General features: G+C 42.3%; 1 protein-coding gene across 11 annotated transcripts in view; it reads left to right on the top strand.

Annotated features, from left to right (window-relative positions):
* Positions 1-2,113: 2,113 nt before the first annotated feature.
* The window catches only part of cbfa2t3 (CBFA2/RUNX1 partner transcriptional co-repressor 3), a 42,714-nt gene continuing 18,178 nt past the window's right edge, over positions 2,114-26,649 (top strand). For 3 of the 11 annotated variants that reach the window (XM_044205875.1, XM_044205804.1, XM_044205836.1), the window contains exons 1-2: positions 2,120-3,277; positions 25,836-25,991. In XM_044205875.1, coding sequence (XP_044061810.1) covers positions 3,073-3,277; positions 25,836-25,991 — 361 coding nt within the window. In that variant the 5' untranslated portion in view covers positions 2,120-3,072. Of the gene's footprint in view, positions 3,278-11,378; positions 11,441-14,436; positions 15,021-25,835; positions 25,992-26,649 lie in introns of those variants that run through there. The other 8 variants (XM_044205826.1, XM_044205796.1, XM_044205853.1 and 5 more) reach the window with 7 other exon arrangements.

The following is a 26,649-nucleotide window of genomic DNA, read 5'->3' as shown; positions in this document are numbered from 1 at the left end:
TGGTTTAGCCACTGAAAATAAAAAACACCTAAATTTCATGTGCTGTATACACTGTGGGTTTACCGAGAAATCAGTTCTCTCTCTTCCCCGCTCTCTTTCTTTGTCCCCCACGCCCAAAGACAAAAAGCAACATGAGTTTCTTTCACTTCCTCATGCTGCCATATGTGTGTTAGTTTCAGCCAGGCACTTGGCACATCTGTGTGCTCACATCCCCTCTCACTTCTCTCACCAGCATACTTCTTGATCCAACAAAAAAAATGTGATAGTGTGTATACATGTGTGTGTGTAAGGCAGTGAAGAGTATTGCTGTCATACACACAGGCCACTCCATCTGGGTTAGGGGTTAATGACTCCTGGGGGTTCAGAGGTCAAGGAGGCAATGGCTACAATGTTGCTAGAGTTTCACACTAGAGCCTCTTTCAGCTGTCCCAGCTTTGTGAAGTTTGTTTTAGCATCTTTGATTCTAAATGTGAGACAGCAGTGTTTCAGCATATGACTTTTCCCAAAACAGGCGTAGCCCTCCATGCTTTTTCTCTTTTTAGAGGTGACTGCTTACTGTCATCCATATGGTGTAGTGTGGCAGGAGGATGAATGAAAGTACCAAATCACATTAAAAAGTTGAAATGACATGATCTTTGATTGAATTGACCAGACAAATTCCCAAAAGATCACCATCTATGAATGAAGCATGCATACCTACAAACAGTGCGGTAACACTACAGAAAAAGCCCTTTGATTGTTTTCTCTTTTTTGTGTTGCAGCAAGAGATACTTCACAGAAATAGCTACTGTATATTTACAGCAGATAATAAACAAGATTTTTCATTGTAATTAAGTGACCGATATATGTGTCTTCATGTCAAAGAAACATGGCCCCCTATTCTATTTCATCAGAACGACTTTCATGGGAAAAACCTCTTTATTTATATAAAATGGAATGCATGCAATGAGAAGTAAACATGGAGTTAATGAGATTAGCTGTCCACGTCAAGCTCTGTGGAACAAAACAAAATTGTGGTGTGAATTTCTGGTGAAATGGTCATTAGGAATAATGTTTGAATGAATAAAGAGTCATTTTCTATTTTGTTGCAGAATCTGACATTGTTTAATGTGACTATGTTTTTAGTGTTTTGCTGAATGTTGACTTTGATATTTTCTTCGCTTCATTAATATTTACATTTTTCCTTAACTCAAAGATACTTATTTTTCCACTTTGAGAATTCACACAACTGTTAATATTAACATTATGGTCATTAATACTGTACAACCCCGGGACAATTAACAGCCAGCTTTGCCATTCTATGCAGTTTTTGGGGTGTTTTAGCTAGGAGTTTTGAATTACTAGCTTGAACATAATGTAAGCTGAAAGGTTAAGTCTCACCCCTCTCGTTATTCATGCCATACAAGACCAGAGGTAGCTGTTTCCAATAAACAAGCTTCAACAATCCCCTTCCTGCCAGCTCCCATTAGGGAAATCACGGGAAAATTCAAAATTCTTCTTTAAACTGACAACTTCAGTGCACACAGTTCAATGCAAGGGTATCTCCTATAGCAATACATTATGTCAATGTACAGGTTAATGTGAGATATATGGTATATGAGGACTATACGTAGAGAAAAGATGTGGATGATGAAATTCTATTTTAAATATTGTGGGTCCAGATATACTAACAGTATAAGTATATGGTCACATCAGCATTTATGACAGCAAGATTTTTTTTTACCAAAATCAGTTCCATGAAAGTGCTGTGACAAGCTTTCAGCTTTGGTGAACTTCATGACATGCAGTTATCACTTATTATCATCATTCATTATCATTTATCCACGATACCCTTGGTTTTACTTCCTGTTGCCCTTTACTGTGAACTATCAGGCACACAAAAAATGCCAAAGAAACCTACAAAAAACAAAAAAAGTATGCTAGTGAAGAAGAGCTGATTAAAAAATTCAAGACAACATGGTATAAATAGCACACAAACTCTAAGGATGAGCAGATGGATGCACAAGAAGCATGAGTATTTGAATATGGGACAACAGAAAGTGCCATTATGGCCACTGAGCAAGGTGCACAGAAGCAAAGGATCCTGGGAAGGAGGGAAGGTGGCTAACTTAGAAAGGCCGATGCAAAGAGGGAGGGAGTGGCTGCTGGCCGCAGACACAGCTGGTTCCTGACAGGAAGCCCAGACAGTGGCCCAGGTCCTGCTACGTACTACTGTCTGCAGCTATCACCACAGCCAGCACTGCTGCCTTGCCTCCCCAGGGGCTGCAGCCCTGCAACACCCAGAAACACACACAAACTGTAACATACTAACACACACTTCTCTTTTGAGCTGCAGTGGCAGGCAGGGCAGGAGGAGGGTTCAGATGAGAGCACAGCCCCTCAGCCAGAGCCACGAGACAAGCTGACCTGCCACTGACATACACACACTCTCACACACACTCTGCTGGAAGGGAACGAAGAGAGCTTGAGAGAACCAGATGAACGGAAAAGAAGAAAAAAGATCGATTAGCACACAATATATGCCAAGTACATCTGAAGAGGACAGCAAAAGAGACTGAAGACAAAGACTGTTATTCATGGATCTCAACATAGAACTGTCATACATTTTTCTAACGCAAAGTTTTATGCAGACATGAAGCAAAGAAAAAATACCAGAGGATTCCTGGAATAATACAACAAGGATCGGAGGCAACCTCTGGCTGTTTATTGTTTTTCTCTGTTCAGAGCTATAACTACAACTAAGTCCCTGTCCTTGCATGGTAGTTCAGTGAGTCATACAATGATCTACTGGGGCCTCAAAGGTAAACTGGCTGAACATTATGAGGAAAAACATCCAAAGCCTCAAGGACATATGGAAGAGAAGGTCAAGCAGGAAAGTCTTCTAGCGTTTTGGAGCTCATAGAGATTTTTTGTTTTGATTGCCGTCTCTGCTACACTACTTGGACCTATAGACCTGCCAGTGTGCATACAGTGCCTTACACTAACAGTGTGTCACCTAACCCTGAAGCCCCTTACCTCACAAAGAAAATTGGAAAGTTGAGATCCTACAAGTTGTGATTTGAAGGTCCAAACATGTCTGCTGAGGTCCATTTGGAGCGCCAGAAGAAGGCCAACCTGAGAGCTGGGACTTCCTCTGCTCCAGCATTTGCTCCACGTGTCCCCACAGTCACACTGATCAGCCACAGAGAGCTGAGGGATAGACACACTGCCCACAGACTGCAACCTGGAAGCCTTGATCCAAACCTGGCAACCAGCAGCCACTACAGATGTAGTGAAGGTAGGAGCTTGTCATCTTAAAGGACCTGTTTTATGAAAACTTTTGGCAGTGTGTTACCATGATAAGTGATGGAGGGTCCCGCAGCTGTCAGGTCTGCTCATTAAGTTTGAGTGATTGACAGATAATCAGTTTGTGTTGACTTAGCGCTGCATGCTATAAGGACAATGTGAGGTTTCTTCATCTTGCTAGTAGACCTGTTATTTGAAGCTGGGGTTTCAAGGTTAAAATGACATCAAACATTACCATCTAAATGACTTCTTCTCCAAAGCGATTATGTGTAAAATGCTTCGTTTCCCAGTGCATTTAGCCATTTACTGCATTTTTGGCCTTTCATATAAAACAAACTCCCTTTAGAGATCAAATTGAATCATAAATCAGGATTGAATTGGCCACCAAGTGCACTTATTGTCAACAGCATCTTCTTGTATTCTTATGTATTATGGTCTTCATAAGCTATCAAGCACAAATAAACTTGTCATTATTGTTAACAAGCCCAGTGGAGACGAATTGTCCTGTGGCACTGGAAAGGAAAGGGAAAGAGGTTTTTAGAGCATAGGGTGGGTGGGGGGTGGTCTTCCTCTGGGCTTCCCCATACAGCTGCAGGGAACAGAACTAGATTCTGGAGTTTCACTGTTCAGCTTTGACGGCTTCATAATACACATGCAGGTCATGAGGGTGAATGACAGAGGGAAAACTTTAAGGGAGCGTTTTGCAGACAAATGAGGGATACTTGAAAGACATCCAGGGAAAAAAAGGAAGAGAAGAAAAAAATGTAATTGATTCTTAAAGCACTGAAAACACTGAAGTAGTGCCTTTAGGTAAAAATGAAAACCTTCACTTAAATCAGTAAAGGGTTCGAGGAGAGAGAGATGCATTAAGAATCATCAGACATTAAAGGCCCAATTTTATAGACTCTAAATATGTAGAAACTGTAAGCCAGCGCAAGGACTAATACCCAACGGAGTGAATTACCTGCAGCGCCTGCCGTCTCTTGGCAGTAATGAGCTTTGTGAACGTTGCAGTGATAAGGCCTCTATAATTGGGCTTAGTCATAAGCATCCCCCCCTGTAATTCTGCGATAAAAACCCAGTAGAACTCTGGTGTCGGTGCTCCAACCTATTCGTCTCTCACACACACAGACACACACATACATATGCTCAGGAAATCAAAATGTGTCAATTTGAACCGTAAACACAGCTCTTTGTCTCAAGTAGTTTACCTGATATATCTGTGTGTGTGGGTGTATAGTCCAGTGATATGTTCACATTGTATGGAGAAGCAGTAGTAATGTGTGTGTTTGTGCGTGTGCATATGTGTGTGAGAGGTGTTGTGAGCTGCAGCATAGGCTTCCTGTGAGGGAGCAGATGTCGCAGAGCTCAGGCACAGCTGCGACGGGACGATAACCGCGGTGGCAAGAATATGTCGGCACGCTGGCTCTTCTCCCTGGGTCTTATCAGCCGCACACAGCACACACACACACACACACACACACACACACACACACACACACACACACACACACACACACACACACACACACACACACACACACACTCATATAGACACTCTACAATAAGGAACTGCCACCCAGCACTAGCACACCCTCAAAGCAGGCCCAGATAGAGGGAGGAAGGCAATGAGAGAGATAGAGAGAGCAAGAAAAGGAGCAAGAACTAAATCAAGGGACTTTGAGGGAAAAGGTGCAGTGAATCCCTAACAAAGCCTTGGCTCATGTGTGCTGTATCATAGACTTCATAATTTTGTGCCAATCCTAATCCTCTATAGCTATTAATAGGCTATTCTGTACAGTTTGCTCTCACAAAAATAGATAACTTTCATATAGCTACATAAGTACATAACTTTGTAGCTTTCCCTATCTTGATGTTACTTTGTGATATGTCATGAATTGTTATCCAGGTCTCTGAAGAACCTGTTTGCGCAATTAGTCATGTCAAATGGACTTAAAGATCAAAATTATTTGAAAATTAGTATCCTTTTCATCTTTGAACTGATTTTTTTTTTAAGTTTAAGCTCATTTCAACCTCACAAAATTGTAAAATCTAATGTATTTTGTGAATTTGGGGTTGGAATACCAACTATACGTACTGTTTTATGATTTTGTGAAAGATTTAATCCCCCCCTTCTACATAAGTGGTTTGTCTTGCAGTTTTGCCATGTCACCATATCTCAGCAGTTAAGCTGATGAACAATGCTATCACAACCAGAATGACTGACCAGAAACTGGACACATTTTGTAATAACATTTTACAACCTTATAGTACATATGAAAATCTAATGTCCACTTTTTCACCAAAACCATTGCTCAATGATGAAATCATGGTATCTCTGGCACAGATACAAGCAAATTAATGTGGCAGAGATCATCAAAAATGTGAGGAAAGATGGATGTTAATAATGATGCAAGAAGAGGAAGAAAAACTGAGTGAATATGGAATGGAAAAAAGTGAGGGACATATGTGGGAGGACAGTCAAGGTGATGGTTAGAGGTGTGTGTGTGTGTGTGTGTGTGTGTGTGTGTGTGTGTGTGTGAGAGAGAGAGAGAGAGAGAGAGAGAGAGAGAGAAGTTACCCTCTCTATTTCCTCAGCACCAGTTTTGTGGTTTCTATGAGGAACAGATGTTCACAACTTGATACAGTGCCTCATCCCCCTCTACTCACTATCTCCAGTGCCAGCACCACCAACTGTCACACACACACACAAACACTCTCTCTCTCTCTCTCTCTCTCTCTCTCTCTTCTCTCTCTCTCACACACACACATAATCGTGTTTCTATCACTTTTGGGGACATTACATTGACTTACATTAATTCCCTGGAGACTTACCATAACCATAACCATAAGCACTACTTGCCTAAACCTAGCCCTTACCCTAACCTTAACCTAAACTTAACCTTAAACCAAGTCTTCTCCCTAAAATCTAATGATTTACATTATGGGGCATTTTGTCCCCATAAGGAAAGTGAGTCCCCACAGTGACACTGCAAATAGATTTATTTACCCACAACATTAGTAAGCACACACACATATTGTCTCTTGGGAAAGACAGTCATACATAGCAGTGACTTTCTCATGTGAATGTATGGGGGGCCTGTTCACCTGCATACTGAGGACTTTTTACTGTCCGTTTCCCTCTGCGCTCAAGCTGCATATCCTGTTCTTGAGTCAACACTTGATATAATCAGGTGTCGTTTCCTCCTTTGTCAGTTTGCACTTCTGTTGGTCAGCTGTGACCCTGCACTCAGTGCTCTTACTCAGCCTGGCAGTCTGGCCAAAGAAAACACATAGAGTGATGCACTGCTTACTGTACCTGTATGCATGTAGAAGATAAAGTCTGCACACGAGTCATCCTGAAATCCTCCTGCAGATACACATAACCAATTTGGCATACGTTTTGCTTTCTATTTCCAGATCAGTTTTTGGTAGTAGGTCTATGAATGCCTATGTATAATAAAGGAATTTAAGTAAAACTTTAAGTACTGCAATTGAACCCATATTTCTATGTACTATTTCATCTCCCAGGAAATGAGAGATGGGCCAATATATGAAACAATGTTTTGCGTGGCTCAGAAATTAAAGCCTGTAAGCATATTAAATATTTAAGACATGTGAAATATGATTTAGGCATTGCAATGGGCCACACTTTGGTATTTGCAAAACACCCAAAATAGAAAAATAGTCAGACATACTGGAATAACTACCGTAATGCATTGTGTAGTGCTCTTATTAGAGTTGTTCTGTGGCAGAAACAACCCTGGAAGTCAAGAGAGAACAGAAAGACTCTCTGTCTCATCCTCTTTCATAACATTACGGAGCAGCTTGAGCACGCATCAAAGATGTTAACATACAAAGTGAGAGAACAACATCCTCTTAAGCATGCTATCAGAGAAAACAGTGTTTAAATTACAAAACCCATATCATGCACGTGACTCAAAGGGAAATTCCTCAGCACAAACCCATTTGTATCAGCGTTTCAATCAGCATAACACAACTCAGTTACTTGTCCCCCCCTAGTTTTGATCGAGTGAGATGTACTCTTTCCCCTTTCATGACTGCCTGGAACCTACACCGGTGACTTTAATGGCAACCAACATGAGAGTGTGGTCTGTTGAAGGTGCATGAGAGAGGAGAGGATAGGAGAAGAGAAAAGAGCACAGGAACACAATGGGGCTAGCGTTCCTTTCAGTCGGCTCTGGGCCTTATCTCATTTCAACACACTAGCCTGTGACTGCCACTATAGGAAAGGATTTACAATGTGTGAGTGGTGGAAATGCTGCAAACTTCTCTCTTTCTTTTACTCTGACAGACACACACGCAGAGAAATAGCAATTTCCATACCAGCACAATGACCAAACGTGGTCCTTGTATCTCAGTGAGTGCTCAACCATCCTGGAGATGCTGTCAACATAACAGAGTCCAGAGCAGGGTGGGGGTGAGTTTGTGAGGTGACAGAGAGATAGAGGACTGAAAGAAAGAGGAGACAAAGCTGTTTTTCGTCATTAATGCCATCAAAGGGACTTCCAGTCGCAGTATTATGGCGCAGAGAGTTCATTGAGGCGAGTTCCCACCTTGTGTGTGTTTCATTGTGCAGTTTATCAGGCCGGCCACATGGCGTGTCAGAGCTAACCCAGTGACCGCTCAACAAAAGGCCAAATTAAGAGGAGTGAGAGGCTGTCGTACAGGGAGGCTGACAGGTTGACTGACGTCGTTCCCGAGGAGAATAGCATCCTGTCAATCTTGGAGCTGTCACCTTGACAGGAATCCTTTCTTTGGATGCAACCCCCATTGCCAACCTTTCTGTCACTCAAGGCCACACACACACACACACACACACCCACACACACACAGATACACACACCTTCCCTTTTCAGGATTCTGTATAGGAAACAAATAAGCCACCTACAGTAACATACAAAGGAGACACACACACGTGTACAGGGCCATCTAGGGCCATAACTCTAAAAGAATGAAAGAAAAATATATAGAGAGAGAGTTTCATAAACACTCCATCCATCTCCTTGACAACCGTACTTCCACCATGGTACACTACACACGCTGCCTCTGACAGACCCAGCTTGTAATGGCCTGTGCATCTGTTTATGTGTGTAATGTTGGTGTATTTCACTGTGTGTGTTTGGGTTTGACCATGTTTACAGCGCTTTACAGTAAATCGACATTAAGTTACCTGAAGTTATTCCTTCTCATGGGCCATGTGGGAAACTGTTATGTTTCAGTCACAGAGCACTGGGGCATCCCCCTGCATGCTTGTGTTCACATTTAATCAGTACTGGAGCGTTTTTCAAAAGTCCTCCCGGCTCCATATGAAAGCAACGTTTGTGTTCGAGGCTGGTGAGGTTGGTGAGGCTGGTGAGACTGGAGTTAGGGCAGAGCAGCTGTCTGTGTGTACTTTACAAGCTGGTTCTTTTTTCTGTAGACACACGAGGGGTCAGGAGGGTGTCAGCTTTGTCTTCTGTCCCCCTCCATGGGGGGGACAGGTGGAGGATTCTCACTACCAGATGTACCTGCCTTTTTCTCTGTCTCTCTCTGTACAGTTCTGTCTGCCCATCACTATTTATTTAGTGGTAGTGTGTATTAATAAACATTACTGTCTACACTACGCACTAAAGTCAGCCAAAATTCTATTTTTCATCAGCAGTAGAGATGAAATAATTTGTCGATATCACTAAATTAGTTGATTGACAGAAAAAAAATCTGTAAGAATTTTAATAATAATAATAATTAATTGTTTAGGTTTTTAATAAAGAAAAATGTCAACAAAGTCAGTGGTTCCAACCAAAACTGCGGATTTGCTGTTTTATAATATTGTTAATTGAATACCTTTTGCTTTTGGGCTGTTGGTCAGACAAACTGAGCAATTTGAAGACGTCCCCTTGCCTCTGCACACTGAAAAATTGTGGTGAGCATTTTTCAGTATTTTCTAACATTTTATAGACTGATTAATTGATTATTCCAAAAAATTATTGACAGATCAATCAATAAATAAAATAAGTGTCATTTGCAGCCTAATCTGTAGTCCTTGGACAGGAATAAGAATAAAAGGTGGAAACAGTCAATTAATTAGGATATAAACATGCAGCAATAATAAAATGGGCATATTAATGTTGGTAAGATAATATGCACTACACACAGTAGACAACACTGTGCTACATTGTCAAGCATTAATTAAAACAAGCAGCACAGAAGCTAATACATGCAGAGCAATAGAAAGGGAGCATTAATGACAGTGATACTAGTACTGTTTACTATACAAGACAGTTATGCTTTTTTCCATCTTATCCATCTGAAAATTGGCCTTTTGGCTGTGACGATCAATGTGCATTGTCCCTGAAAATAAATAAATCAGTCCACCCCCCTGACTATGTAGGACTACACCTGACAACACAAAGAAAATGTTATAATTTTTACAATCTATGCAATAGCTATTTACTGGTTTGAGACAGACAGAGACATTCTTTTGCATTCATTCACCTCTCAAAAAGCTGTTCTTGTACATATTTTTTTCAAGTGCTAAATAAGGTAAACAAAGTCTGCAGTCTTATGGACTCAATTCTGCTTTCCTTGTTGTCCTCGTCGTCCTGATATGAGGAAACAGCGGCCCCCACTGGCAGACAGCGGGAGAGTAAAACAGTATTTCACTCAGCTCTCATTGCTTTTTGATTTGACAGTTTTGATTTCTGAAATAATTAGACAGAATAAAACATGCTTTAGCTTACACTTTGCAGGCCATACATTCACAAAATGAATATTATTATTGTTATTAAAATAGACATTTTTAGCCAACTGTAACCCATTATCCCTGATTAACTTCCATAGCGTTCATGCAGGTATCCTTCTGTAATATAGTGCAGAATATTTAGTCTCCAATGGTATAATCTTAATAATGTTGTACCAATATGAGGTTTTGTACTCTTCAATTTGGATCTTCTTCAATTTAGAGAGGATTCCTGTACCATAACAGCCAGCTCTTGCCTCTGATGGTAGCCTACCCGAGAGAAGAGAGAGAGAGAGAGAGAGAGAGAGAGAGAGAGAGAGAGAGGTTAGGAGCTCCAGATGGTGTTTAAACGCAGACAGAAGGCTACAGCGAGGACACTGAGAGAGGAGGAGGAGGAGAGAGCCGCGTTACTGCGTACAGTGGGCCCGTAAGCTCCACTCACCAGTGAAGACAAAACAACAAGTCTGAAGAACCGAAATTGTTAGTTGATGGGAAAAGAAACATTAAAATATGCTCAGCTGTTATTTTCTTCGGGAGAAGTGAATCTTTTATACCACCATCTGAAGGCAGGTCGGCGGAGGATCGGCGCGTCGGAGGAGGAGGAGAAGGACCATTCAGAGAAACGTGGTAGTAGAGTAGGCTGTCCACAGGCTGCAAAGAAGCTGTGTTTTTAAATTTATCTCACCGGATGTATAAGGACTTGGTCCTGACACCACGGACTGTGGCTAAACTGTGAACTGAAGAAGAGGGGTTTAAAGTTGTCACAGGAGGAATAATAGACGCACCCTGCAGACAAGAGGATCCGCATCTTAATAATTTGCGTTTTTACATGGGAGACGCGAGGATTTGTGGACTTAACATTAACAAAAAAGAAACCGGTTAATAGTTTTGTCTGTTTATAACAGAACAGAAAGGACTGTGAACAGAAATAACGTTTTTGCAGTTTAAACTGTATTTTTTATTTTTTATTTCTTCTATCTGGGATGGTTAAAATGAGCAAGAGAGCGGATTTACATGACTGGGAGAAGTTGTGATTTGACAGAAAAACCAAAGACATCAATGTGCTTAAGGACCCAAGAGCCCTTGCTTTGATTTTATTTCTTCCTTTTTCGATATAACTGAGAAGAGAAATACCTCATAATTTATTAAACCTGAAAGTCAAGACCCCTTTTGAACTCCCAAAGGAAAGTTAAACATTTTCTTTTGTGTTAGACTGTGGCTTCTGCCTCTCTTTGCTCTCAATATTTCAAGAACAAAATAAAAAGGGGATAACACCTGAATATATTAGCAAAGGCTTTACCCTTTCCCCCTCCAAATAATGAGGATTGAGACCATATAAAATCTGTTTTAGAAACCATTCGGTGTGGATTATCCCCGCTACAGTTACCTCAGCTTGACCTCGACCTTCACAAAGTAAGTACAAACTCAAATGTATTGAAGCAAATCATGGGGCATTTAATTTGTTATTGGTGTGAATTGTTTTTAAATGCACCGAGGGCTCGCAAGAGCGTGCAGTCGGTTTTTGTAATAGTCCTTTCTCGGAACATTTGTTACAATGGAAGAAGTGTTTCATATTTGAAGGCATAGACTGCTGAAATATCTCAAGTTTAAACTCTCACATTCTGGTCAACATTATGTTTTTAGCTCTGTTAGAGTGGCGTGTTAATGTGAAGGTGAAGACAAACCAGGCTACTGTTCATGTACCTGCTTTCTATATTCTCTAAAAAGCTTTTTCCCTATATTTATCTCTCTTTTTTGTAATTCTATCCACTTTGATTTCATCCTTTTACATATGAAGTTGTCTTCAGAGGGTCTGGGATTTTGGATATAGGGATAACAATCTGACATTGCCAAGGCACATATGTATTTAAGAGAAGACAGAAAATGTGAGTCTATAATAATATTAATAACATTATTATTATTATTATTATTATTATTATTATTATTATTATAACAATATATGTACTTATATCTTTTAATTTACTTTTTTTGTTACTCTATAGTGAAATGTGGAGAGAGAGCTGAGGTGGAGAGAGAGAGAGACTTAGGGGGTTCATGAGTTGTTTGCCCCAGCAGTCTGTGCTGCACATCAAAGTGATGTTGAGACAAAGTGATGACACAAAATCTTTGGTCTCTATGAACTTGGTGTCCACCTGGACTGGATGGAAGTGATGGGTGTGAAGGGATAAATTTAGACATTTACCCTGAACTGAACTCCATGGTGCCACAGAATATCCCCCCACCTTTTGTGTGATACTGTAGTGCATCACCAGTGTCACACTTTTGTGTAAAAAGCAATAAGAAACTTGAAAGCCGATCCTTCCTAGTGAGTGCAGGGTGTTTGTACTACCAACTTGTGGAGACGTTAAAGAAAAGGAGGTAGAGAAAGTGTTAAACAGGAACACTATGACAACCAAAGGAAATAAACACAACTGAAAAGTGAGTAAAAAAACTAAAAGACATGGTGGATAATTTATAGCAACGTTTGTGACTGTGGGGACACTCCCTGAGAAGAAACAAGTCCACGAAAGGTTTCTGCCCCCAGCCTCAGCAGCGCACTCTTCTGCCTGTGAGTGCAACAGTAAAACACTCAGGCCATTTTCTCTGCAGGACACAGCCATGTATAATTGGCCTTGGTAAATATCATCTGAATAATTGAACGGTTGATAATAGTCTCGAACAATGGATGGGAGGTTGCAGAGGTGAAACCGCAGTGCAGACACCCTGCCTCACCGCACATTATACCTCCGTCACCACCAAGCTGCCTCTCTCCTTCCAATGCTGGCTGCCCCATTGCTCAGCTGGGCCCGGCCAGCCACCTATTAAGGCAGATGTCCCCACTTCATCATTAAGTAGCTCTCTTAAAAGGCAGGCCATTGGTTATGACCCCAGCCTGCCGAGTGTTTATTCAGTTCCCATCTACCACAGGTGCATGGATGGGACGTCTTCTGTTTTATATACAGAAGGAAACATACCACAGGACTTTAAAAAAAGCAAGACAACCTGTTTTCTTCTGAAGAAACACCAACAGGCAAAGCCACAGAGAGTCAGACCAGAGTCGCTGCTAATTAATGACGAATAGAAGAAACACACTTTACTTCCCTTTGCTTCATGATGGGTTTTCTTGTTTTATTATACTGTGATTCATTGCTGCTATTTTAGGCACATTATGATTAATGTTTTACCATCAAAGTATCAAAGGCACACTATTTGTTGTACTCTTGCATGTGCCAGTGTTAACTAGATAGTTTATCAGTGAGTTATATATCAGGCAAAAATGCAGGAGATGGTGAAAGTCATTACTGCTTTTCATCATCTCAGTCTAGCAGTGTCTGTGTCACCTGGTGCAGGTAAAAAAAGACTGTCTATACTGTGACTTGATGCTGCAGGATCTGGGTGCAGCTTACGTGTTTACTGCATGAGTGTGTGGGCTTGTGGAGTGTGCTTTGTGTGTGTGTGGTAATTATTGTAATCTAAATGCGGGCAGTGCAGGTGAAACTGGCTGTCTCCTAATTAATGAGTGGAGCAGATGGCCTCGGGTGGGCGGGAGCTGCGAGCGCACAGCGAGCTGGTCAGGTGGTCAGCACAACACAGACACCTGGGCCATCGCAAACAAGACAAGCCAAGCGGTTGACACAAGCCAAAGACATCAGGCCAGTGTGTGTGTGTGTGTGTGTTTACATGTGCATGAGCTGTATCTAATTGTGACCCCTCATCATATGTTGTACATGTATTCGTTGTGAACTGCTGAACCTAAGAGGTAAAAATATACAGGAAAGAAAAAAAAGAAATATTACAGAAGATGTAGTTTGAAAAAAATACACAATTTTGTGAAGCACAATTTATTTCTTCTTTTTGTTCTTCTTTCTATTCATCCAATCAACTCATGACCCTTCAGATTTATTGGTGACCACTTAGGGGAACCCGACCACCAAGTTGGAAGCCACTGCTATAAAGCACATTGTTTTTACATCAGGGTGTTTATAAGTTCTTGCAATGACACACAGTTACACAGTGTATGTGTAGCCTATTTATTTTTATGCTTGTGTGTATATATTATATTAAGGCGTGAACCTAATGTCCTCCTCTAACAACATTGTATTCTTACACAAACAGTATACCAAATGACTCAAAACATGGTGATTTGTGTGAACGTCTATTCATATTTTTGCATTTTGACATGTAAATATGTTCCAGGTGTCACTTCTAAGTGTTGTTTATGTTTCTGTACTCCAAACTGTCTATTTGTTTGTGACACAAGTTGTCACTCAAGAATAGGGGACTATTTTTCTCAAATTAGCTGATTGTAGGCAGTCACACAGCTTTGCCTCCAGGGTGAGAACATTAGCCTTCAATAGAAAAAGATAGTTTCAAAATAAGAGGGAAAAGTACCTTGTGTTTAGTTTGTGTCACAGAGAACAAATAGCTAGGGTGAAAACTGCATTGTTTGACTTTTGGTAGTTGTTCTTTGGTATTTCTGTGTTCAGGATGACAAATTAAGTCTGTCTTTTGCAGCATTGATACTCACATCAGAAACATAGTGTACTTACTGTACAGTTAAAGTGAGTTTAATAAGAGATAAGTGTTTAAATGTGTGTGTTTTTGGGTAAATACAGGAGCAAGTGAGTGACTTAAAGAGTGATGAAGTGATTTCCCCTGCACCCAATCTCTATGGTTTCACTGCTGTTTATCCTAAAACACTGTGTGAAAGACCAGTGTGGTTATGGCCACCTCCTGCTCCGTCCTCTGTCCTGTGTGTGTGTGTGTGTGTGTTGGTCTGCTCTGCCCTGGTCTGTTCCACATGTGTTTGACATTACTGTGACAAGGCTGCCCAGCCTCTCAGGGGAGAAGGAGAATGTCAGAGACTAGAGCGGAGAAGCGAACAACTTCCCAACATCTGATGGAATGAGAAACACACTTACTGGATGGCTGGCCTGCTGACGCCACAGCGTGGGAGCAGAGCAGAGGGTGGAGGCCAAGTAAAACCCCAAATGTGTGTGTGAAATATCACTCTTTCTTTCTTTTCCTCGTTTGCTTCCCTACATGTGCATATATCCACTCAGATTCCCAAGAATAACATACAGTACACACAAACACACACACGCTCACCATCTCTTCACTGCTAGTTAGTCACAACATTGTTTTGCAACCACTGGGATTATCAGGTGTCTTTTTTCCAGATTTCCATGCACGCAGAGCAGGTAAAATGCTCCAATCACCTTATCTGTGACATTAAAGGGTGAAAATTCACCATTTATAGCTAAGTATTTCTGGAAATTATTTGCTGAATTGACTCTTCGTTTTGCTAAAATTACTTCAATATATATAGCATTGACAAATTGCACCCTCAATTATGCATTTCAAAAGGGCTGCATATTTCCAGTCCACAGAAATACTCAATCGTGAATGCAAATGCAAACAAATGTCAAAACATTGATGAATTCACATGTACCGTACATATAGCTTCTAGTACATCTAGTCAGCTATTGCTGACAACCACAAACAAGAAAAAAAAATGCTTCCTCCTCCTCCCTTCCTTGTCTTGAGCCTATTTCACCTCCTTCCTCACTTTTTACTTCCTCACTAGCCCACTGATCTCTGACCTTCTTTTGACCTTCTTCTCTTCCTTCTCCCATTCTTCCCATGGCACCTTCTCACCTCCCGCCCTCTCTGCTTCATGGTAGGAAGTGTGTTCAGATCAGAGTCAGACACAGGAAACAGCTGGGCTAATCTACAGTAGCACTGAGCTCTGTTTTAATCAAGCCAAATGGACAGGCCAGTAGAGAAAATGGGAAGTTCATATCACCACCGCTACCTGATATAATGAATGCCTCCCTTTCCTTCTGCTCCACGCCGAGGCCTTTATCACAGGCAGGGAGTAAACAAGCACAAAGGAACACAGACTGAAGTTATATAGGCCTCCACTCCAAAGCAGTCCTCTCTCGACGTCTGAGGAAGTGCTGCAACGGAGGAGCATGCAGGCAGAGATTGGGAAGGAAGACACGTCTCTCACATTCACGCTCTCTCTGTACAGTATTTGTGAAATTAAAAAAGCCGTTATCTCCTGGAAACAGATCCTGTGCCACACAGATGGTTCCGTCTCTCTTCAAATGGGAGGCTGAGCTACTGAGTGCCGTTGTGTTACCAGTTGGTTAGACCTTAATCTCGGCTCCAGCCTTCCTTCCTCTGCGTCTCTGTCTCTCTACACACACACACACACACACACAGACATGCAAACAAACTCTACCCCTTCAGATGAAAGCATTGCCTGTGTAAAGTACTAATTTCACTAGGAAATGGACATTTTAGCTTCTCAGAGGTATTTGAAGTGCAGAGAGAGGAAGGTCAGAGATTTTCTTGATATGTCAAGGAGCAGTGGTCACTTTGAGGACCGAGTTTTCACGGTGGCATGTAAAGTCACCAGAAGCCTCAGCAGGGTGTAGGGGTTGTGTTGTATGATGGTTTCCAAGGTCTTTCAAGTACTACCTCAGAGACGGATCATTCCATTAATAATGTGCTCTGACCTCTACAAGTTATCATTTAAGGAGAGGTCTCTACATACATCTGAAAACTTTCACATAAATAGGAGTGTTGTGATTTTACAGGATCACCTTCTGAAAACAATTAATCACAGAGTTGTCGTGGATTTCCTGAGTACATTAACAACACATTTCTAAATGAGGCAAATGCTGTGCAATTGTTACCAGCAGATATTTTATGTGGATGAACACAGGATGGTGGTAAAGTTAGAAATAACATCCCTATTGCCCTGTGTTTTAATCATTTAGTCTCTGACACTACAAAATCTTATCTCACAAACATAAATCGCAATAATAAAACAAAATGCAAAGGATGAAGAAAGATCAAATAAACTGTCATCAAACACACTATTAATCTTTTGAACATTCCAGAAAAACAAAAACGTTTTGTTCAGGAACTTTAATCCTCAGAGCCTTCTCTAAGATCTCATTCAAGCATTATCATATGGCAGAGCTAAGACCTTCAACGTTCATGTGTAGAGTTAAAAAGTGAAAAAGATGAGTGGATTGTATTTGTACTGTTAATTTACATGGTGTGTTTAAATTGCAAGTTATCTAACAGTAGCCTAACAGGGTCTAACCGTGATTGCATGCAAGGTTGAGTCCATTTCTACTTGATTTAGCTTTAGTTTTCCTGTCCAAATTATAGAACTGTCACTAATTGACCTTTTAATTAGTTGCATTGTTAATGCAGTAAACTTAGGAATGAATTAAAATGTTCATTCATTCACTGACGTATTCTAATAGAATTTCTCTACTTATGATTCACAAAAGAACAGTTCCTTTGTAATAGCGGCACTGTTTGCCATCCACTTACTTTGGCCATGACATGACAGTGGGTCATCTTAATTTGCCAATTAGCTCACATAATTAGCATGTTATTGGCTCCGCAGTCTCTCTCTTTCTTTGCCCGCTCCCTCTGTTTTTGTGGCGGCGTCCCGTAGTCGGCTCGTGTCCCAGAGGAGTAGCTGGTATTTATTTCAGCAGCTTCCAGCATGAGCAGGCTGTAGGCTAAATGGAGAAACTGTCAAAGCTTCTCTCTAACCTGTCACATGAATCCCCCCCCCCCCAACATACATTCTGTTTCCCAGTGGTTTGTGTGTGCATGTGTCTATATGTGTGTATGTGTGAAACCTATGGGGTCCTGCAGGATAATACAGAACACCCTACCCATGCCTGGCTAATGTCAGGAGCTATTGTTACTGTGCCTGCAGGCCAAATGAAGAGGCATGAGAGCGCTGGCAGGCTGGGGAGCAGTTCAGGCTACAGACAGTTTTGTCAGCGCTGACAGCTCCATAGTGACAGAGCAGACATTTAACACTGAATGAAATGAAATACATGACATCAAGCAGGAGAATGACTAATCTGCTGTTTGTTTTCCTATCTTAGCTGTAAGTGACAGCTCAGTGTCAGGTTTTTAACAGTGAACAAAGCATAAGAGTGAGAGACATGGGGAGAAAAATAGGCAGCCACAATTCACACATTCCGTTTAACACACACACACACACACACGTAAAGAGTCAGGGTTTATGAGGAGGAAGGACAGAGATGCTGCAATTGCTGTGGTGTGTGTGTGTGTGTATGTGTGTGTGTGTTGCCAGGGTCAAATCTAAGTCTTTTGTGCTCCATAAATCAGCAGGCAGCAGCGGTGACGTAAGAACAAACAGAGCTGCTCTCTGCTGCAGCTGGCTGGAAAGAGGGAGAAACAGGAGAGACGAATGCAGTGAGGGAAAGAGAGAGCAGGACAGCAGCTGTCAGGCCTCCATCGCACACCTGTCACACAGGAAGTGAGCGCCGGCCACTGTTTCCTGGATACACCTCCTCAAACACTGCTCCTGGAGGAAATGGAGGGAGGACATCTGCTGCGAGGGAGAGACAGACAGGCAGCCAGACTGATACACTAAAAGATCAATAGATAGAGACATTTACTAAGGATGAATAATAAATGCCAAATAACATGAGGTGAAAACAAATACAGAATTTCTCAGGCCTGTGTTGCCTTTCTCATGGCAGCTGCCTTGCGGTTCTGTTTGCATGTGTGTGTGTTCAGATTGCGCACAATTTAGAGGATGTTTGTGTTATCGCTGAGCTCTATGACAGACAGGTCGCTCTGTGGAGACTCCAGCCTAACTCTCCCACAAATACAATAAGCCACCATGCCCTAAACTTAACAGTGGGACATTCCCACGCTTGCTCCTCTTACCCACCCCTCCAACCCCAAACCCACCCTGCCCCCCTCCCTCCTGTGACCAATATGAACTAATCCAGATGTAGTGTAGCCGCTCACAGATGTACGCATAACTCTCTTTACATGGCCCCGCTCCTTTCTCCCCTCAACTTCTTCTCCTCCTCTGTGTCTCTGCTTTCCCGAACCTCTCTCATCACTCAATTCACAGTCTTGGGCCTCCATGCTTAACTGATCAGAACAGGAAGTGATATCACTTGGTGCTACAGTGCTGCTGATGAGGCACTTGAAGCTATTGTCTCCTGTTTTGCTTCTCCTCTGAGCCTCCAGAACCGCTCTGTTGTGGCTGCTGTTGGTAGAAAAGCTCCTCTTTGTTTGTCAGGCTTGTCAGGCTGGGTCCTCAGGAGGCCCGCCTTGCCCTATTCCCAGGCTGCCCTTCAAGCTGCCTGTATGCAATTAACAGAGTAATTAAAAGCCTGATGAGCTAATTGGTGCTGGGTGAGGCTGCAGGTGTTTGGATCAGGGAGCTTATTTATGTAAGTGCGCTCACTTTGAACATCCTCTGACAGAGAGAAAGAGGTTTTTTGTCTTTTTATTGCTATTTAAATATATGTTTTTATGACTTATTTACAGTTATGAGTTATTGATTAAAGCAGTCAATGCTAGACACTTGAGACAATCAAATACAGTAATTCCCAGTGATCCAGTGTGATTTCTTAATTAGATTTGTTTATACTATCAATATTGTTTGGCTTTAATATTAGAGTTCTGCTACCTGACCCCAAACCAGATACTTTGGGGACCTAACCTGTCGTGCTCAGGTCAGGTAGCAGAACTCTAAAACCAAACTGGGTTTGGTTATTTTCAATGTAATTCATTAAGAAATTAATTTTTCTCACTTTCTCTCTCTTACTGTGCCAATCATCTGTGTCCATACATGCCATGTGTTGCAAATAGATATGCAATGCTCAGTGGGAAGAAGGAAAGAGACAAGAGAGTGTAGCCAATGCTTTGCATTACCTGGTGAGCAGTCAGTAATAGATGAAATAAAACAAAACTACAGTTTCGAGTCTCAGGTTGGACTCGGGTCTCAAATCTGGCAATGCCAGTTGGGTTTATTCAGGTCAGGTCTTAAAGACATGGGCAAAGTTTTAGGCTCGTGCAGAACCTTTCATACCAGTGTATCAAGAGTGGATATTAAGATGAATTATATCATGTCTGATGGAGCCCACTAACTGAGCTCATCTGAAAAAGGAATGACGAAAGAAAGTCTGATCTGATGTTGAAGCGTGGCAGCCTGAGGCTGAGCTCTCAGCTGGCAAAATTAGGCACACAGCTGACAGGACGAGGAAAAGAAGATGTAGATAAGAGGGAACAAAGGAGAGTTATCATGCAGAGCAGAAGCTACATGTAAATCCTTCTTTCTGCTCATGTCTGTCTGTCTTTCTGTCTCTTTGACCCATTCCCAGATGTATATGCACAGTGTATGTGTCTCTTTCTTGTCTTCTACTTCCTCCCCCATATCTCCCTCCCTTCTCTCTCTCTGTGGCAGCTGTGCTGGTGATGGCTGTGTGCCCATGGTGCAAGCTGGCTGTGGGGTCCCAGGTGGCCCACATGACAGTTATTGATGTTCAGGTGTTCAACTCCTCTCACACAGAGACCCTGGAGCCACACACACACACACACACACAGACACACACAAACACAAATACAGATACAGATAAACGCAGAAGCACAGTACACATGCATGCACTCCAGTGCAGTTCACATGCATACACAGAATATATGAAAGTAGTCATGTACTTCTACAATTATGCATATAATTGCATATGCGTATTCCTCTACTGTTGCTGAGGAAGTGTACACAATACAGTAACAAGTACAACAGAGAATTTGTGCATACAGCTGCCGGGCAACAAGAATTACAGTTCTCAGTGTGAGATGAAAACAACAAGCTAGTCATTGTGAAAATGTATGCAGTTTCACAATGAATCTAGTTTGTATATGATTCCTATGGTCCAGTATTTGTGACCATTATCTGTGTGTGTACATGTGGTGGGATAGCCAGTGTTGGTACCAGTGCCCAGTGCAGTCCTAACACACTCCAGATGTGTCTGGCTAGCCAGGGAGTTGTTCTTGGCACAGCCGCCTCGGCTGAATGTCACAAATACTTTCCTTTATTTAGGAATGGCTCTGGGTTAGTGGCTGGAGAGAAAGAAGGAGGCAAGGATGGATAGATCGTAGGGGGAGGAGGGAGGGAGCGAAAAGAGGAAAGGTAGATGAAAAGAGCAAAATAAATGATTAGCAATGTAGAAGCACGGGGGAGGGAGGGGGGCTAAGAGAAGAGATGGAGAAGGACAGAAGATGGAGAGGGAGGAGAGAAGCAGAGGTGAGTGAGCTAGGCAGAAACAGCTCCAGTCTAGCATCTGGATTTTATTAGCAGCCGTTGGGAAAATCTGAAAAGGAAGTTTTTTCTCTGCGAGCACGTCGGCAGCAGTGATATGCTGCACATAAGCACTTCACTGCCGACGAGAGGAGCCAGGCCCTCCCAAAGGAGAACAGATGGTCGCTAGAACTTCAATACAATTACATCAATAACAGCTTTCATAGATATAAGCACTGTGTGACAGGATCCCTGCAGCTCAGAGAGACAGAAGTACAATTCCTCTACCCTTAGCACCTCTGGCCCTGGATAAATTGTCTGTAATCCATTCTCACTCCCTGCCTGTCCTCAAGTTATGCTTTTTCTTGCCAGTTTACCCATTTTAAAGAAACTGTTTTTGGCTTAGACAAACTGGTTACTTGTCATTGATTTGCTCATGGTAATCTGATCAAAGACAGGAGGGCTTTTGCCAATGCTTATGAAGGAGAACCCCTCCAACCCCAGTTTGTTATTTTGTTCAACATGTTTGTTCAGCCGGCACTGCATGTGTACTATCACAAGGATTCTCAAATAACATAGAAAATATGTGTTTGTGTCCACAGAGTGAGCATATGCATCCAGCAAACTTGTGAGCATGTGTGCATACATCTGTGTATCTATTTGTGTGTGTTTGTGCATGCACTGTACAGGCCTGTCTCCCACCCTGTCATTAGTGAGGACTTTAAAGCCTCTGAACTCTAAATCAGCTCAAGATGAAGTGGAGTCTGGGATCTGTCTGCAGAAGCAGCCTGTGTGCTGACACACAAATATACACAAGCACACTCCCATCATCTTACCTGTGACACTGTTCAGACACATTGATAACAAGGCATATATCAAATATAGAACTATGAGGCACGCAAAAAGGAAATGTGCTCTTTTTGTAGATTGCTCAAGGTCACAGGAAGATGGCATATTGGTCTTGTGCAACTGATGTCAGCAGTCTTTTTCTTTTGAATGGTATTTGGGCTGGTAATATGAGAGTGGAGGGTGCTGTAGATGTTGTATCCCTAGGTCTTAGGTCCAGGGCACAGGGCTACAATCCACATGTTTTGATATGAAGGCCTGGTGGGAGGCTGGGGGCCAAGGGCTCAGGCTCTGTTTGTGTGGACTCCTCAGCGGCCTGATAGGGAACAGATGTGGGAAGGCAGGCGGCCGGGCAGCCAGCCAGAGCAGCTGGGAGAAATTAAAAACAACAGCATTCCTGGAGACTGGGGGAATTACAGTGGGAGGCAGGGAGCGAGGGAGGGAGGGATGTAAGGAGCGAAAGACAGAGGGAGAGTTTCAGGGCTATGTGGTCACTGACGAGTCTCTGTGGAGTATGAGAGATTGAATAGACAGGGGGATTTAAGGGGACTGTTATGCAGTGGTTAGCTAAAGCTAATAAGTTGCAGCTGTATTTCCAGCGGAACAACGAACACACATGCACATACACACACACAGATATGCATATAGTCAACACGCGGACATATGCCAATGTGAAATGAGACCGAAATGCATCTGAATGGTCTTCTAATGGCTTGTCATTACATGATGGTATTTATTTGTGCATGTGTGTTTGTTTTTAAGGACTTTAGTGAAGGCATATGTCCTTAAATCTATAATGAGACCCCAAAATGGCTTTAGAAAGTTAGACAAACCACTGCACTGCGTGTGTGCAGTTGTACAGTACATGATCTGTGGTTTTATGTGTCTCACAGTGAATTGTTTTTCATCTTGTTTCATCATGGCACAAGGGGAAAGTAGAAGACAGAGAACATTTTTAGAACTGAGACTGCAGATTGTTTCTTTGGTGAGCAATCTTTTAGCCCTGATTACGTCAAACGTTCAGAGAGTCGGAGAAACAGAGATAGACACAGACAGTGGCAGAGAGGTAGGTAATGATTGTATCGTAGAGTTTTATTTTCAGCATAATATTCAATGTGAGTGTTTGGGACAAACAGCACTGTATATGCATCCTGCTGTATTGATCACAAAGTGGCTCCTCTCAGAATGCCAGATAAAAACCTGTGGGGGTGGAGAATAGAGCAGCTTGCAGACAGGACCATGAGCATGGCCCCGACCCGGACCTTAACCACAGGTCTGTTTTACCTGGTATACCAGTCTCTCTCTCTTTGTACTTCTCTCAGTTTGAGTGTTTCTTCCTTCAACACAAAGCACAATAGGAGCACAAATGGCCACAGATGGTGGCAGACCTAGCAGACTTCCTAATGTATTAAAAGTGAAATCCAGAGCATGGTGCGTATGTGTGTGCCATGTCCCTGTTGCTGGTCAGATTAAATAACTGTCTATAATCCCACGGTGGGAGCAGACACACAGACAGGACAATCCTCCTCTCCTCTCCTCTCCTCTCCTCTCAAATAAGTGACAAAAAAGCTGTGTTATAAACACAGAAAATCATACTAGCATTCGGATTTTGTGTCAACCTCCTGATCTTTTGATCACACGTGGGTCCGGCTCTTGTTCATTTGAGTGTAGCTTCAGACTATCAATCACCAATATTGGGACAAAAGGACTAAACTACAGTCTAGAACAGAACTCGTATGATTGGTTATTATAATGCATGTTGGGATTTTTTGTTATGATGTATACTGTATATAAGTCCTACAGTATAAACTGCATACAGTAGCACACTAAATTTGATCAAAGAGGAGAGTTACTGAAACATATGGTTGCCTCCCCACAGGAAGCAGCCCACCAATTCAGCAGCACGGAGAGCTTGTTTGTGTGTTTAGGATTCTTTAGAGGAGAATGGCTGCATCTATTTATACCAGCCATCCCCGTCTGTCTCTATCTACAACCTTGTGTGTTTATGTTCAGAGCGTCTGGCATGGGGCAAACAGCGGAGTGCCCCTCGTCTTAAGGATCACTGTGTCAATGGCCCTCTTGCAGCACACTCCAGAGTGGCACTCTTTAAATACAGACACCAGCTGTTGAACGCATCTACATGAGCTCTCAGAAATAGGCTAACACCAAGGACTGAGTCCAACTGAGGCAGGAGTTCTGTGGAGGAAAACATTGGATTCATTGTTGGCTCATGAGGAGTGAAATGAAAAACACATTATTTGAAAGTGATTTAATATGTTAGGTGTTGACTACAATACAGCTGTTAAGGAGGTTTCTAAACAGTGTCTAGGTGTATTAAAGGCATTTGGCTATTTGGTTTCAAGAGTAGTGGTGGTGTTATTTTTATCATTATTAGTATAACACAGGGTCATTACTGACTACTAATAACCCCTTTCCCTCTATCATTTGCAGAAGCCCAGTCACATGACAGGGCCACTATGGCTCTACTCTGTATACATGAGGGTGTGAACCAAGGCTTTTGATTAGCTTTTGTTTGGGTTGAGAGAACAGACAGAGTTAAATTCTTTCTCAGTTTCTCCTGTATTACATTAAGAGACAGCTAAAAGTGAGAAGTCTACAATGTGGTTTGCATCTGCTTTGCTAGAGCATAGAAGAGGGCTCTCTCTCCTTACTCTTTCATTATGAATGCATGTGTTTACTACACTCAATAGTGGTGTGTAGTACTAGTGCAGAAATACACACATTTCTGTACGAATATATAAACCGTGCTGCATATTGATTTCATTGTTTTTCATGTCATAGTGCACATATATTGCGCTCTCTGCCAGGTACGCACATGTACACACTCTAAAGCTATCTTCTCACAGGCTGCAAAAGTCATCACACCTCTCAGCTCGGGTTTACATTGCAGAAAGATCTGGTTCCAGCAGCTGCACCGACAGACAGACACATAGACAGAAAGACAGTCAACACTCTCAGCTCATTAAATAATAGGCCTACTGCTTATTTATACAACATATATATACAGTATATGACTTAGTGCATACAGTTTTGTGCATGACAGTGTTTTTGTGGAAGACACACTGCATGTATAGACTGCATGAGACCCTCTGCCACAAATACAGAATGTAAGGCAGTCCTCACACATGCCCATGTCATGTTTTCTTCTCACATCCCTTGTTGTACCATCCATTCCCTTCACACTACAGAGCCTTGCCTTGTTTGGTGCTGGCAGGGTGTCTGGCAGAGGACAGTGAGGCTTCTGCTAGCAGGACGGAGCTCTGCTGAAAGCCAGTCCACAGTGATGGACAGCAGCAGATCCAGCTGCACTTGTCACTGGCTGTCAAGCTGGCTGTCTGAACTAGGGGACGAGAGGGGACAGGCGGAGAGGAGTGAGGAGTGTGTGCATGTGAACATGTGTGTGTGTGTGTGTGTGTGTCTGGGGGTTGGAGGTTATAGTGGAGGGGCACTGATTGGGATGTCAGAGCTACATGTAGTGTGTATGTGTGTGTGTGAAGGAGAGAGAGAGGGAAGAGAAGGGGGGGCACTCAGTCAGCAGCAGCTGAGCGAGTGAGCAGGTGTTACTGTATGTCTCCCAGGCCCATGAATCTCCAACAAGAGAGACACAATACAAGTTTGGATTCATTTCCACTCCCTGCATTGATTTGTTTTGGTTCTTTTTATGGGGCTTTTGGTTTAAGGAAACAATCGATGGTTTCCAGGTGAAAATGTCAGTGCTCGCCTCCTTAACCAGCTGTCTCCACTTTGGAAGTCTGATTTTTTTTTTTTCATGCTGGAGCTCCATCTTGATGACTGTCTCTGTTCTCTCTTTCTTTTTCTCCTTTCATGTCACAGGTAGCAGAGTGCAGAAGGTTGGAACAATGCCAGATTCACCTGTGGATGTGAAAACCCAGCCCAGGTCCACCCCACCCACCATGCCTCCTCCACCCCCGGCTGTCAGCCAAGCAACCAATCGCAATGCTTCATTCACCCCTACTACCAGTAAATCAAGTAAGGACCCTTTCTATTTTTAACTGTTGTCTAACATTAATGACACCTTAAGTCAACTTTACACAGTGAACATGCATTTAATATCAGAGTCATCTGTAGTCCAAAATCTTTACCATAAACTATTTAGCTGTACATGACCCACAGTTGTTTAGCTTACGTTCTGTGAGATACATATTTTCTTTGAATTAAAGATGATCCTATTGTGCTGAAGAGTCATGTCAGCAAGCAGTTAACCAGGCAGGTGTGAGAAAACAGTGAGCTGGTAGGCGTGCTGGACCAGCTACCCATCGCAGGAACTCATTCATTCATTTCACAGTAAGCAGTGGAGAAGGTAGCCATAGTTATGTGAGCTAGTATCTACATCATTGCAAATAATGCTTCTCTACAGAGCTGACATGCATATCTAAGCATAGATTTAGTCATTTGTAGGTCAAATATCATTTTGACATCCAGGATAAAACTGGACTAACTGGGGCAACTAGTGACCTAGAGGATAAGATGTATATCATATACTGTGATCGCAATATCCACAGTTTGATTTCAGTCGGGGATCTTTGTTGCGTGTCATTCCCTGTCTCTCACTCCCTTTATTTCATGTCAATTCTCAACTGTCCACTGTCAAATAAAAGCAAAAATGCCCCCAAAATTGTTGAAACTG

Source organism: Siniperca chuatsi, linkage group LG1 (genome assembly GCF_020085105.1).
Source record: "Siniperca chuatsi isolate FFG_IHB_CAS linkage group LG1, ASM2008510v1, whole genome shotgun sequence".
In the NCBI taxonomy this organism is placed as follows: Eukaryota; Metazoa; Chordata; class Actinopteri; order Centrarchiformes; family Sinipercidae; genus Siniperca; species Siniperca chuatsi.
Note: the sequence above shows the minus strand (reverse complement) of the source record. Positions and strands in the feature narration are given on the sequence as shown.